The following is a 15,950-nucleotide window of genomic DNA, read 5'->3' as shown; positions in this document are numbered from 1 at the left end:
TGGACCCCCCGACTCCCCAAACACACACTAAAACTCCCTTGAGACTGTGGTCTAATTAAACTTTATCTCTTTCTTTCGTTCCCTCTCTCCGCAGCTTTATGAGATGGGCGTGTAAACTGTATTTGAAGATGCTACAAGGCTGAGGACATGGAACATTCTGAACACAGCGTGACACAAACACAAGCAAATATACAAACACAGATACATACAAACAGGCTATGACTCACATAAGAAAATATGAAGAATTTCAGAATCTAACAAACCATATATGTACACCCAAGTCTCTCGTACTCGTGTCCATATTTGGCCCAGGTTTCTCCTTCAATGCAAGTCTATACTTCAGTGGATGAAAATTAACTTATTTGCAAATAAACAGATCAGGTGAAGTCTTAGTATGAACAGCAAAAGCTGTCGCCTCATCATTAGCTGTATGTTCATCATTCGTCATCCATCTTCTTGAGCATCTAATACCTTTACCGCTATAAAAGCATAGCTTTGACATTCTTTGTTTGGTTATTTGCACTGTAATGTGAGATGGAGTCTTCACATTCTGTTCTCTCTTTATGATGTAAGCCATGCATTTTTTTTTTTTTTTTTACTGCAATATATTGCTCATTAAAGTTTTTCCAGGTATGAGTTCCTAACATTTTAAATACTTAATTATGGGAGGTGAAGAGTAGGAGTGTTACTTAAAGGGATAGTTCACCCAGAAATGAAAATTCGGTCATCATTTACTCACCCTCAAGTAGTTCCAAACCTGTATGAATTTCTTTGTTCTGCCAAACACAGAGGAAGTTTTTTTACTAACTATGGAAGTCAACGGTGCCCCCAAACAGCCTGGTTACAAACTATCTTCAAAATATCTTCCTCTGTGTTTGGAAGAACAAAGAAATTCATACAGGTTTGGAACTACTTGAGGGTGAGTAAATGATGACCGAATTTTCATTTCTGGGTGAACTATCCCTTTAAGGTTACTAAAATAAAATAAAAAAAATATAAAAATGGAATAAAATAAAAATCCATAAAATAAAATAAAATAAACATATAAAAACAAATGTAAAAATAAATGATTCAATAAATAAAACATTAAACAACATAAAAACGGTGGAAAGGAAGTAAAATACAAATGCTAAAAATAAAACATTAAAAAATGATAAAAAATAAAACATTAATGAACGAATAAATGAATAAATTGTATTTAGATTAAACAACATAAAAGACCTGGAAAAAATAAATTAAATAAAAAGATAAAAATAGAATTCAAAAACAATAAAACACTGAGCAAGCATAAATAACTAAATAAATAGTGTTTTTTTGTTGTTGTTGTTGTTTTTTTGTGGGTGTGTGAATTTTGTTTTTTGTAATTGTACGATGATGGGTAAAACATCTTAAGTTGGGGCAATTTCAATAATTAAAAACAAGTTCAATTGAAGTTGATTATGGCACAAACTCTTTTTAGATCAAGAGGACTCTATAGATGTGGTTGTTATTTTCTTCTCGTTCTGTTCTTTCTTTTTGATATATCACTAATAGGGCTGAAATTTCAAGAATACTTCAGAAGATTTTTCTTTATTGCATCATTTTCTTCATTAAAATAATTATGTCATAATAAATGACAGTAAGGCAAGGCAAGGCAAGTTTATTTATATAGCACATTTCATACACAATGGTAATTCAAAGTGCTTTACATGAAAGAAAGTAAAATAGTCATAAAAAATCATAATAATATTGATCAAAGCAATAAAAATTAGTTGAAAAAAAATAAATAAACGTATAAAAATAAAAACAAGTGTAAAAAATAAATTATTTAATAAACAAAACACTAAAAAACAAGAAAAAGTATATACAACAAAACATTAAATAAAACAAAATCAATAAATAAAAGTGGAAACATGGTTTCATTGAGATTTGTGGGTGTGGATGTGTGAATTCTGGTTTTGGTAATTGTCTAATGATGTGTGAAACGTATCTTGAGGCCATAACTATGGCAATAAAGTTCAAAACAAGTTGAATTGAAGTTGATTATGGCACAAACTCTTTTCATATGAAGAAGACTCCACAGATGTGGTTGTTATTGTCTGAGAACAGGCAAACCACAGCGCTTTAAATGGTATTTGGTTCAATTATGTAGCTTTATCCAGGGTTTCCAGCCTAGTCCACTTGGAAACCAAACAATTCCACGGTGGTCATTTCCTGAACCAGCACGACTCAGACTTGTGGACCGGCCTGTGGCTGACTGGAACTGCAGGTTAGCTGCTGTAAATCATTGAATACTCAGGGTCGATATAGGTGCTGCAAGCCAGATGGAGAGCAGGTGGAAAGGAAAGAGGATGACCTTGAGAAAAAGGCCTTCAAACTGCAGCCCCGGCCAGCTGTGAGAATCAACAACATGCCATGGAATTTTGCAGAGAGCGAGTGTGTGAATAAGTGTGAGAGAAAGAGAGGCGGAAAGTTAGAGATCAAGCCAAAATGGCTAATTTGACACTTCCGTGTGGCTTTGTTATTCTTCACACTTAACAACTTGAAAGTACAATACCACACCCCTAGTTTTCATCCTCCACTGACTAGCAGGCATGAACACACACATTCTGGGTCTCAGTGGGCTTGTACCCAGCTGAGGAAGCTTTGGTCTGAGGGCTAAAGCGCGACAAGGACCCTTTAAAAAGGACCAGCCAACAAGACTCCCCACTGGTGATCCTTTCACTCAGGACACAAAAGACTGACACCCGCTAGCAAAAGCAGAAAAGTCACACGGCATGACAGCGGATGTACAAATGAAGCTGTTGGACCTGATTGGAGACCACTTGAGACTTTGTAAAGTGCCTAGTTCTTTATTCTTGTTTTATATTCATGTTTGTTTAGATGCTTATTTGTATATCATTTCTAAAATTAGAATTAGAATTGCCAGTCATAATAATTTCTTTGATGTTTGCAAATACTTTTATTCAGCTGATATTCAGTTTCTCAGTGGATGTTTTGAAGTGATTTAATCTAATCAAATCTGAAAATAAGATCCAAATGTATGAATAAAGAGATAACAAAATGTAAGAAATAAAAAATGTAAAACATTTAAACATTAGCAATTAGCAACATGAAAAAGAGGTGAAAACATAAAAAGTAAAAAAAAAATAACATTAGAAAAGAAAATATTAAATATTAAACAACATGAAAAGGCGTACAACAATTTCTTTAATTCTTACTGATGTTCAAAAATGTATTCTATTCAGCGATGCAGTTTCTCAATGTAATTTCATCTAATCAAATCTGAATAATGAGAAAACAAAACATGTACGAAATTAAAAAATGTAAACAAAAAAGAATAAATGAGAAAATAAATACAACATTAAACAACATGAAAAAGGCAGAAAAACTAAAGACTAAAAAACACTAAACAACATGAAAATATCAGGTTCTTTCTTAAAAAACCTTAAAGGGGTCATGACATTTTTTTTATTATTATTATTATTTTAATATGTTCTTTAAGGTTTACTTATAATGTTAATAAAGTTTTTTACACAAAAAAATAAAATAATAAAAAAAAAAAAGTGGAAAAATGATTATTTTCAACCCTTATTCTGACCCTCTCTCTACAACAACCTGTTTTTAAGGGGCTGGTCCTTTAAGGCTTCTCAGTAATAGGCCACTGTTATGATTGGCTAATGTCATTGCATAGGAAACACTATCAACACCCGCTCACTATTGTGAGTGTTTTGAAAACATAATCAAAATAAAGCGGTCATTTCCAGACGAAGCATTATGAAATCATTTACTTATGGTTTGTGATGCAGCTGCAGTCAGATCTAGTACCACTTCATCTTTGTTTAAAGAGTTTCTTTGTGAACTCTCCATGACACTGTGCCTCGTTTACAAAACAAAATGCTCTGTTCAATCCTCAGACATGATCTGGGATGCTATCCACTTTTTCCTTATGCTGGGATCCTTCTGATATCTGTACAAAGACGCAAACAAGCTGTTTAAACCAAACGAGTCAAAACGAACGTTCTTTCACTGCAGACTCAAACGTGTGTCAGAAAGTGAACGCGCATCTGTATACTGTATCCAGGATAGCGGCAGTGATTGAAATTTCTATTTGCTTTTGACGGTATGCGACACTCGCATTCAGAGTGATCAAACGTCAAGCCGTTAAGCGACTGAACGCCAATGTCGATGTCTTGCTCTAAATTTACTTCTACTCAGCTATGCAGTTTCAAATCTGCAAATAAGATCCAAATTTATGAAAAAAGAGTCTCTTTCAGAATAATTGTTGCTTTTATTTATCTGTCCCCATAGCTTTGTTCAGTCTTGTAATGGAAATCATGTGTCCTGACTCCCATTCATAAGATTCTTTAATGATTAATGTCTGACAAAGCCGTTTATAGGTTATGTAATTCCATTAGCGGGTAGGCCCTAAACCCTCAACAACACAGTTTGTCCTCTAGTTGCCTGGAAGGCAGACATCACGTAAACTGAACTCTGCAGCTGCGCAGGTGACCTCTGACCTGAAGGCAATCTGAACTTTCATCAAGCGTTAGCCTGCTGGGTTATGACGCTAAATGCTTTAGTTAATCCAGTTCAAATCTATCAGAGGAGAAAGTAAGTCGAGATAATCATGCAGAGTTTTGTCACGTAGAGTCTTGAGCAGACGAGGAGAAGTCATGCTAGTCCAACCCCCAATGCCTGTTAACAAAAAAAGCTTTATTTCAATTAACAAAAGTTTTAGATTTAGTCTATGCCTAGTAAAACCTAAAATGTTGTCGCTTATCCATCGAACAAATTACAATTTCACTTGGTGCAACTAGTTGTACAGAAATGACACACTGCACCTTTAAGAAACTTCCTATTTTCTCAGTCCATATGTGACCAATGTAAATCTCCTCAGATTTTATGACTATATGCTGTGCTTGTTTACACACACATAAATACGCACATACACAGCTCATTTACCAGATCTACACCCACACGCTGTTGTATAGTCATTTCCGATACATTTTTTATTTAATTACAAACATCCTGCTTACTGAAGCCACAACATTCTTGACGTTGCTTGGAAAGAGGGAAGATAGAGTTGATGTGAAGAGGAAGAAAAGGAGAGATGATGGGAGAAAAGAACGCCTGAGAAACTTTTTATGGGCCGCTGTGACCCACCTCTCCACCTCTCTTTCATCTACAGGTGAGACTGAGACCAGGGGAAGATACCTTCACACTCTGGGGAAAAAGGGAACAAGAAGGATAACATCCATCACCCCAGACCTGTCCACTGCTCCTGGCAAAGGAGAGGAGAAGGTAGACCTCTGACATGGAATCCACACTCTCAGGTCCTCCAAGCTGGACAAAGAGGACTTCAAGAGAGGTTGTAGCTGGTTTATGACTTTTGTGGGGATATTGGTTGAGAGAGGAAGCTCAGCGAGGGTGATTTATGAGCAGATTTGTTAGGTAATGGGAAAGAAAGCACTTAGAAGTAGAAAAGTAAGAACAGTCTGACAAGGGGAGGAGACAGGGAGACAGACACACACACACACACACACACACACATTTGTTTATTTATTTAAAAAAATAATAATATAAAAAAAATTAAATGTTACTAAATAAAACGGAAAAAAATGGTGAAAAAGCATCCCTTTCATTCATTTTCAGTTTAGGCACCTATAATGACTAATTTAACTTCACTTCAATTTCAATTTATGTATACCAAATAGTATAACATTTTAAAATCAGCTACTTTCATCAGCTTATTGGCATTAGCCAGAATTATAATAATATGATTGGATCCCTACACTCTCTGCTTGTCGGTCAATATGCTGCTGTATGGTAAAAGTTATAATGATTGTTATGCTTCTACTTATAGATAGAGAGTGAGAGTAGAAAAGAGAGAAGGATGTGTGACTGATAGACCTTTCAGACATAGATGATAGTGTTTGAAACCTTTACAATATGATCACTTACGCACTGATAATTCTAGGCCTCTAATCAGCAACTTTCCACCAAAATGTTGCCAACCTAAAAATCTACTAACCACACCTCAGCTATAAAGTTACTTATCACCAAAACAGCTTATTAAGGCAAACGGGCATTTTTCTTGGATGCTGGCTAGCTTGTTTGAGTGTGTTTGCTCAGCACTATAGAGATGGCCTGTACCTCAGCTAGGTCACGCTGAATGTTCTGTACACAGACACTCCAGCACATGAACATGAACACATCCCCCAGGTCTTATCACTCTCCAATCAGCCAGAATACAGCAGAGCCAGTAATGCAGATTATTGTCAAGAGTACAAGGAAGCACAGATCGATGGTAAAATGCTTCAAAATGTGAACATAACTATGTCTGCATATGCGAGGATGAAACAAAGAGCATTTTGCTTTGTTAGTGGTGGTTTAGAATTTCTGTCAGCGGCTGTTTGTTGAAAGTAGAAAAAAGAGAGTAGAGTACCACACTGACATTAAAGCTTCAACATATTATTAGCAACAGAGCTATTTTTGACAACTTTGGTGGTAATTTTTCAGGTATATTTATTGATCTATTTAGCACATAGAATGGTGAAATTTATATACACACACACACACACACACACACACACACACACACATATATATATATATATATATATATATATATATACACAGTGGTGAAAAAATTATTTGATCCCCTGCTGATTTTGTATGTTTGCCCACTGACAAACAAATGATCAGTCTATAATTTTAATGGTAGGTTTATTTTAACAGTGAGAGACAGAATAACAACAAAAAATCCAGAAAAACGTATTTCAAAAAAGTTCACAAAACATGACATAGTACTTGGTGGCAATCACAGAGGTCAGATGTTTCTTGTAGTTGGCCACCAGGTTTGGACACATTTCAGGAGGGATTTTGTCCCTCTCCTCTTTGCAGATCCTCTCCAAGTCATTAAGGTTTCAAGGCTGACATTTGTCAACTCGAACCTTCAGCTCCCTCGACAGACTTTCTATGGGATTAAGATCTGGAGACTGGCTAGGCCACTCCAGGAACCTTAATGTGCTTCTTCTCCTTTGTTGCCTTGGCCATGTGTTTTGGGTCATTGTCATGCTGGAATACCCATCCATGACCCATTTTCAATGACCTTGCTGGCTTCAATGCCCTGGCCCTGATGGTACATGGCCCCTTAGCAGAAAAACACCCCAAAGCATAATGTCTCCACCTCCATGTTTGACGGGGGATGGTGTTCTTGGGGTATAGACAGCATTCCTCCTCCTCCAAACACGGTGAGTTGAGTTGATGCCAAAGAGATTTTGGTCTCATCTGACCACAACAATTTCACCCAGTTCTCATCTGAATCATTGGCAAACTTCAGTACATGTGCTTTCTTGAGCAAGGAGACTTTGTGGGCGCTGCAGGATATCAGTCCTTCATGGCGTACCAATGTGTTACGAATTGTTCTTTTGGTGACTATGGCCCCAGGTGCCTTGAGATCATTGACAAGATCCTCCCATGTAGATCTGGGCTGATTCCTCACCATTCTCATGATCGTTGAAACTCCACGAGGTGAGATCTTGCATGGAGCCCCAGACTGAGGGAGACTGACAGTTATTTTGTGTTTCTTCCATAAGCGAATAATCACACCAACTGTTGTCACCTTCTCACCAAGCTGCTTGGCGATGGTCTTGTAGCCCATTCCAGCCTTGTGTAGGTCTATAGTCTTGTCCCTGACATCCTTGGACAGCTCTTTGGTCTTGGCCATGGTGGAGAGTTTGGAATCTGATTGATTGATTGCTTCTGTGGACAGGTTGTCTTTTATACAAGTAACAAACTGAGATTAGGAACACTCTCTTTGTCTTTTATACAGGTAACAAACTGAGATTAGGAACACTCTCTTCTTTGTCAGTGGGTAAACGTACAAAATCAGCAGGGGATTCAATAATTGTTTTTCCCCACAATGTACATATATTAATTTTAATTGCATCATTCTCTGTGCTTAAAGGAACACTACGTTTTTGAAAATAGGCTCATTTTACAACTCCCCTACAGTTAAACAGTTGAGTTTTACTGTTTTCGAATCCATTCAGCTGATCTCCGGGTCTGGGGGTAGCACTTTTAGCTTAGCTTAGCATAGATCATTGAATCGGATTAGACCATTAGCATCTCGCTCAAAAATGACCACAGAGTTTCGATAATTTTCCTATTTAAAGCTTGACGCTTCTGTAGTTACATCGTGTACTAAGACTGACGAAAAAACGAAAAGTGATTTTCTAGGCCGATATGGCTAGGAACTATACTCTCATTCCAGCGTAATAATCAAGGAACTTTGCTGCCGTACCATAGGTGCAGCAGGCGCAGTGATATTACGCAGCGCCCTACTTTCAGGCGCTGCGTAATATCACTGAATAAATAAATACACCTAAAAAAATTACCACCTAATTTGTCAAAAAATAGCTCTGCTAATAGTTTCCTGTTTAGCTGCCTTTTTCTTACAGGGAAAAAATAGATAGATCAGTAGATAGATAGAGCGATAGAATATTGGGTTATTTTTGTAAAGAACACCTGTGATATATGCATAAAATAAATGTATTTTATTAAAAGAGAACAAGATGTGAAATTGATTTTTAAATTGCATTAGCAAAAAGAAGAAAAAAAAAAACTACAAAAGAAAGCTTTAAAACACATTCTCTCAATGATTTTGTATGTGTTACAATGACGTTGAAATGATCGGTTGCACAGAGCTTTCCATGCACAAATAAATCTCATATCCATGGACAAATTGTAAGCCTACACTATTGAATAAACCATTAGACCACACTACTGGTCATGAAAATTTTAGAGTTTGCTGCATCCATACTGGGTTTCAAGATTGTCTTGGACTTTCTTTTTTGTTGAGGTAGCCATGGAACTGTTATATAAAATCCTGCTGATAGTTCACTGACATATTTAATTAATGAGAAAGTAAAGTGAATGCATTTTAGCACACTGAGTCTTGAGGTAGCACTATAAACCAGACCTTAGATGCACACATATAAAACCACAAAAAGTGAATCCATCTTTCACACAATAAATCACTCATGATTACAAATGATTTCCCGGCACTAACATTCAGACATCTTTAAAGCTCTGCAATAACGACACAGCATTTCCTAGCTTCTCTGGAGTTTATAATTAAGTATCAGGTATCACATTCATAATGCATTCTGGGCAACTTTATGGATTTAGTAGAGATAACCTAACCTAACTCAAAAGTGCACTGCACCCAAAAAGGTTTCCGCAAACTCCATTAATGTCTCAAAGTCTCATATATTTATGCTGCTATAATGCAAAATTTTAACGCAATATTCAAGAGACTCAAAAATGCAATGATATACAAAAAGTACCATGACAATCTTGATTTTGGACATAGCGTCATAGCAAAATCATGCTTTTTTTGTTTGTTTGTTTTTTGGAAATGTGCAATAGTAATACCATAACAGTCTCTGAAGTCTGAAGTACCTTATTTTCCAGTTAAATATCTAAACATTGATTCATTAAGATGTAAAATGACAATATAAAAAGTTTTGTTTTCTGACAAAATTATCAAAATCAAGTGACTTTATGGTAAAAACAAATATCTGCCTATGCTGTCAGAAAAATAACCATGTTTTACCTTTGAAATAAGTTTATTTTTCTAACTTAATTTTGCTATATTTTTCAAAATTAACAATGGGGTCAGAAAAATAATTGTGTTTTCCCTTGAATTAAGTTTCTTTTTCGGACCCCACTAGCAGATTTTTTTGAAGTATGAACTCAATTTTGATATATTTTTTTCAGAAAACAAGATTTGATAGCCTAAGTCATTTTACATCTCAAGCAAATGTATCTTGATCTAAGAATGTTTAGATATTTATTCTGGAAAGCAACACGAAAATGCAAAATCAGAATATAATTTTAGCAGTGTACACAACATAGCATCAATATGACATAAAGAGACCATAATCCTTCTCAGAAAGGTTGTTTTTTTATCACTGCCTCCACATTCACACATCCACACCCACTTCCACATCCACTCACACACTCACCTGTCAGCCTCTGGTCTCGAGTGTTTCTGTTAAACAGATCCAGAGCCCTGCAGGTGGAATATCTGATGTGTTCACTCAAAGATCTCTTCTGGAGAAGCAGCAGACGCATGGACCTCGACCTCTTGTCCTGTTCTCGTTCGGTTCTAGATTCTCGTCCTCTTTCACCTCTCTCCCGGGTCTGTCGTTCTCTACTCAGTCCATTCTCCATGTCCGGTTCTGCGTGCAGTGCTGCAGTGTGCATTAGGGAGTTCCCACTGCAATGCTCTCACATTCAGTCCTGCGCTACTGTGTGTGTGTGTGTGTGTGTGTGTGTGTATGTGTGTGTGTGTGGGACAGAGTGCTTTCTGACTGAGGCCTCAGCGCCTCCACAATGTGAATATTTCAAAAAGCCACATTTTTGTAATTTAAGTGCACTCGCTCGCTCTCTTTGTGTGTCCTTCAAGCTGCTACTTGTCTTCATGTTGTCAGTTTGCATTGGGAACATCTAAGTGGCTGAACTGATGGAAGCAAAACGTACGTCATCTGAATTTATCTTAGCGCATTCATTCATTCTGCTTAGGCGAGCATGTACTTTTACATGAGAGGAAGTCACAAACAATTGTCCTACGCTAAGATTACACACACAACTGAAAGAAGAAGGTGTAACACAGCAACAAGAACCAATCCACACTTATATTTGTTTCCTAGCTTTGAAGTATTAGCTTTGAAAACAATTTCCTGAATTAACGCACAATACATTCATAAATTATATTCAATGCATCACATATTTTCCAAAAAATCAGTTCGACACACCCACACCCATGTTTTTTCTAGGCATCTAAATCAGACACATCAAAGACACTGTTTTCATATTGTAATTGCAAAATAATTGCAGGAAAATGCAATAGTGTAGAAATATAATTGCATTTTTAGAAGAAAAATAAACAAAAAAACAAACATTATTGTTATGTTATGTCTGGTTTAGTTTAGTTTAGTGTCTGGTATAATTTTTCTAATTTTAGCAAATCCGCGCACTTCTCTAAGCTGTAGTTCACTACCAGGCTCCAAACTGAAGTTCTTAGTTATGTAACAAATAATGCGTAAATGAACTGTATTAGGCTTGTCAAACAATAGCCGAACTGTTACACACATGACCTTTGGAGAGGGAAATAACTTATGGTGCTGTAACTGTAAACACAATAAAGATATTATATATGCATACTATATACACATATATATTTTGCTGAACACAAAAGAAGATATTTTGAATAACTTTGAAGAACCAAACAGTTGTTAGTCCCAATTGACTTTCATAATAGGGAAAGAAATACTATAGGGTCAATAGGGAACATCAACTGTTTGATTACCAGCATTCTTCAAAATATCTTCTTTTATGTTCAACATTGGAAAGAAACTCTTACAGTTTTGGATCTACACGAGGGTGAGTAAATTATTTAAAATTTTCATTTTTGGGTGAACTATCCCTTTAAGTTTTACTTTAAGTTTAACTTAAAAAAAAAAAAAAATAAATAAAAATTCTCTCTCTTTCTCTCTCACTTTTTTTAGAATGCTGCTTAATTGTATCTCTACTAATAATCATTGCATGGAGGCTAAGTGTATTTCATATATAGCTCAAATTTATATGGAAAGTGATGATTTTGTTTTTTTTTCTAAAAATGAAGATGGGATTGTGCTCTCTCTGTGTGTGTGTGTGTGTGTGTGAGTGTGTTGGGGTGTGAATTGACTGGGTTTATGAGCATTCAAAGAGAGTTGATAATTGAAGATAATAGTAGCAACTGTGTGTTTAGATTACTTTGCCAAGAGGATGTAAATTTGGGATTAGTGCTTTTGCATTTCCAGTAATGCACCACTGAAGCGAGCAATGAGGGCTAATTGGCCAGCTAAGAGATGCACTACAATGGAAGCTTTAAGAATAGCACAGAAGACACGCACACACACAAACACAGCTGCTAATTTACTTTATGACCTCCGAAGTAAAGCTAGAGGAGATAAGCTTAATTTCTTCCCCTCTTTTCCGCTTGAAGATCCAGACCGAGATTCAATCACTAAAGCCTGCACATATCACCATGGTATAAAATAAATAAAAGCACTTCTAAAAGTAGTTTAATTGCCGAAATTAAGTAAAACAAAAGTATAATGAAAAAAAGAAAGAAAATAAAGTTTGCTGCAAATATAAATAAAATAAAAAAACTATAATGATAAAATAACTATTGATGTGTAATACACACACACACACACACATATTTCTCACAGTAAAGAGTTCCAAATCTCCAAAAATGAACATTTACTGACCTTCAGGACATCCAAGATGTATATGAGCTTATTGGTAACACTTTATAATAACTGCACGCTATGAATCATTAGGTAAGCAATAGTAAATAGTCCCAACATTAATAGTTATTAGCAAGCAGTTTATAAATTCAGCTATAAATGCCTTGTTCTTGATTTATAAGCATATATCTATTACAAAGGAGATTTAAAAGCTCAGTTATCTTCCTAACAGAAAAAAATAAACAAACACAACACAGAGGGATACAGAACTCAGAAATATTTATTTTAACATGCAAAAAAAGAAAAAGAAAAGAAACTGTACAACTGTGCACTTGAATTTTTATTTTATTTGACTTTTTCTATGAAATTGCAGAGGTTTAATTTTCATTTCATATCAAGTGTACAGTTGGACAGTTTAATCTTTTGCATCTTGAAAAAATATTTCTGTGTTCTGTATCCCTCTGTGTTGTGTTTGTTTAACTTTTCTGTTTGGAAGATAAATGAGCCTTTAAATCTCCATCGTAAATGCTTTACAAGGTATAAATATCCTCAGTTTAGATGAGCTCACAAAAATAGATGGCTGGCAACTACTAAATGTTTTATAACTGCCTGACTTAATCATGAATTACAGCAGGAATATGTGTTAATAAAGCATTTATTAACACACTGAGCCACTATTATCGTGTCTAAATCATACGATTTATAAATGTACATGTAAATAGTTTATTAATCATTTACTTACACTTTCTAAATGATTTATGAATCACTGACAACTCCTAAATAACTGGTTTGTAAATAACGTAATAATTTAGAAATGATAAATTGATCGTTAATAAAGTATGAAAATACAATTATTAAACATTATAGATATGCTCAAGAACAAAACATTTATAGATGTATTTATAAATGACTTACTAATGCCTATTAATGTTGGAACAATGCTTTATAAAGGATGCATTGGCTATTTACTAATGCTTGACTCATTCATAGTGTGCAGGTATTATAAAGTTTTACGTTTATTTTTTCATCAGAATTTTTTTTGACAAACTTGGATGATTGTAATCTATAAGACTCCAGTGTATTAATCAATGTCTTGTGAAGTGAAAGTCATTTTAAATCGAAACTGTAGCTTGTGACCAAAATACAAATCCATAATAATGCTTCCTTTAAGGAAAAAGTTAATCACCTATTGTTCTCTCACATCAAAATCCACAGGCATGTTTGTATAGAACAGTTTTAGCTTGTTATCTATGCATATTCATGTTTCAGATGAGACAACTTTTCGGTGAAGAGAGAAATATTATGCATAGATGACTTATATTTTAGTTAAAAAAAAAAAAAAAAACATCTTAATGATGGATTTGTTTCCAACAAACATGCAGCTATTCACTTGACAAGACATTAACTGATGGACTGGAGTCATGTTGATTACTTCTGGATTATTGTTTGAACTCTCATTCTGACGGCACCCATTCACTGCAGAGGATCCATTGGTGATCAAGTGATGCAATGCTTAATTTCTCCAAATCTGTTCCCAATGAAGAAACAAACTCATCTACATCTTAGGTGGCTTTAGGGCTGAGTGCATTTTCAGCAAATTTTCATTTTTTGAGTTCTATTAAATTGTTCGTTTCATTCACCTGCCATTAACAGGCATTTCAAAGGTTCTATTTAGAACCCAATTGTGAGATTTTAAAAGTATAAAAGTTATTTGTATACCTGGTTTTGGTTATCAGCATAAGTCATGAAGGGAATGATCTGAATTTCTTCAGTTTTTCAGACATGCACAAACCTCACCCTGACCATATAATTTACAATATAAAAACACAATCTTCTCGGAAATACCAAGATGTCTCCCCATATGTAATATTAGAAGTCTGGAAACACTTCGCCCTACTTTGAGTTTTGTACTCAATCACTAACACAAATAAGCACACACACGTTTTTGGAATACATCCAAACGCTTTCATTCATCTCTCCTGAACATTCCATTCCTGGAGTGATTGTATCAATAACATGAAAAGTTAATCGTGTTGTTAGTGAATGAGGAGCCTTTGTTGTCATCTGAGAAGAACAAATGTCTCGCTCTGGCTAGGATAATCAATGTGTCTCTCTTTCTTTTGCTCTCTGTCTAACCTAAGACTATGTTACAATATATATATATATATATATATATTAGGGTGATTTTATTAAGATGGAAAGAGACAGATACATAATAAGCGAAAGAAAGCTGGTGGATCATCATGATATTGTGTATTGTGTACTGATCCTGATACTCTTAACAGAGGGATTATCTGGGTTCACACAGTGACCTACAAACACCAAACAATGGGAAATGAGTTAAAAAGGTAATATCTACAGAATCAACAGAATATTAAAATCCCCACGCAAACACACAGACAAGCAAACATTCTGACACTGTAAAAATGCCAAGTTCTGTCATGAAACTCTAGATGGCGCAGACTGATGCGGTTTTAATGCAAACTGATGATATATTCTGTGTTAAACTAGCACAAGATAATTAGTTCCTGGTGCACACGCAGCCAATGAGCTTACTGCTTTACATTTAAATGGCTGGTTAGCATTCACTAGAGAAATTCACAGCGTGCTTTCAGAGTTGCTCTGAAACCCTCCACCTTCCCCAGCTCCACCTGTATAGATCTACTACAGGTTATTATATATGCTACTTGTGCAGCAGCAGCATGTCTTAAATACTCACAGCACCGTATCAGCGTATGTATTGGCAGTAGCATGTTTCTGTACTTGTTTTGCTGCAGGAGCAGCAGCAATAGCAGCAGCAGCAATAATGTACTACAACAGCAATAACCAGCAGCAGCAGCAATTCAGCAGCGTAGCACATATATTCCACCACGACCAAATACATTAACATTGTCACATCCATTACGCTCTTAAAAATAAAGGTGCTTAAAAGGTTCTTCACAGCGATGCCATAGAAGAACCAATTTTGGTTTCACAAAGAACCATTCAGTCAAAGGTTCTTTAAAGAATCATTTCTTTCTTACACTTTAATAATCTGAAGAACCTTCCTTCGCCACAAAGAACCTTTTACAAAAAGGTTCTTCTGATGTTAAAGGTCCTTTATGGAACCATTTAGACAAAAAGGTTCTTCTACTTTTATTTTTAATAGTGTACCATGCTAAAATCTTCAGAGATTTGTCATGATACTTCTTTGGTCACATCATAAGACCTTTGTTGGGTCTTGTTCTGTTGAATCATGGGACAGGTCACAGATTGCTCAAGGGCCCACATATGGGGCTAAAAGTGCTCTTTACAGAAATCTGAAAGGATGATTTCCTGTTCAATCTATCAACTCACAATGTACAACTGACAGTTTCCTGTCCAGCAGGCCTATATCTTACCACAGTCTGGGAACAACCCTGGACATCTGCAATGGACATGGGAATTACTAGTGACATCAGCTAAAAAACCAAAGGCATCAGATCATACTCAGTTGGTCAATGCTAAAAAAAGAATAAACATAGGAAACAGAAACACTTATACTGTATATGTATTTTTCCTTAAACTTTAGGCACCATGTCAAAAGAGTTTCTGTATTAAAACTAACAGAAAACTAAACATTTTTTGTTGTTGATGTCTGTCTGTCTGCAAATAAACAATATCCCACAGTTAAACACCTAAAGTTGG

The 15,950-nt window shown here is 35.5% G+C and overlaps 1 protein-coding gene across 2 annotated transcripts in view; it reads right to left on the bottom strand.

The window, feature by feature from the left end:
- The window catches only part of LOC306873309 (rho GTPase-activating protein 7-like), a 117,592-nt gene that overhangs the window by 57,700 nt on the left and 43,942 nt on the right, over positions 1 to 15,950 (bottom strand). The window contains exon 1 of one of the 2 annotated variants that reach the window (XM_079422507.1): positions 10,014 to 10,391. The exons of the other annotated variant lie outside the window; for it this stretch is intronic. Within the exon in view, the coding sequence (XP_079278633.1) occupies positions 10,014 to 10,254 (241 nt within the window). The 5' untranslated portion in view covers positions 10,255 to 10,391. Of the gene's footprint in view, positions 1 to 10,013; positions 10,392 to 15,950 lie in introns of those variants that run through there. 2 annotated transcript variants of the gene reach the window in all.

This window comes from Barbus barbus (genome assembly GCF_936440315.1).
Source record: "Barbus barbus genome assembly, chromosome: 7".
Taxonomy (NCBI): domain Eukaryota; kingdom Metazoa; phylum Chordata; class Actinopteri; order Cypriniformes; family Cyprinidae; genus Barbus; species Barbus barbus.
The sequence above is the reverse complement of the archived record's forward strand: the minus strand, read 5'-3'. Positions and strand labels throughout refer to the sequence as shown.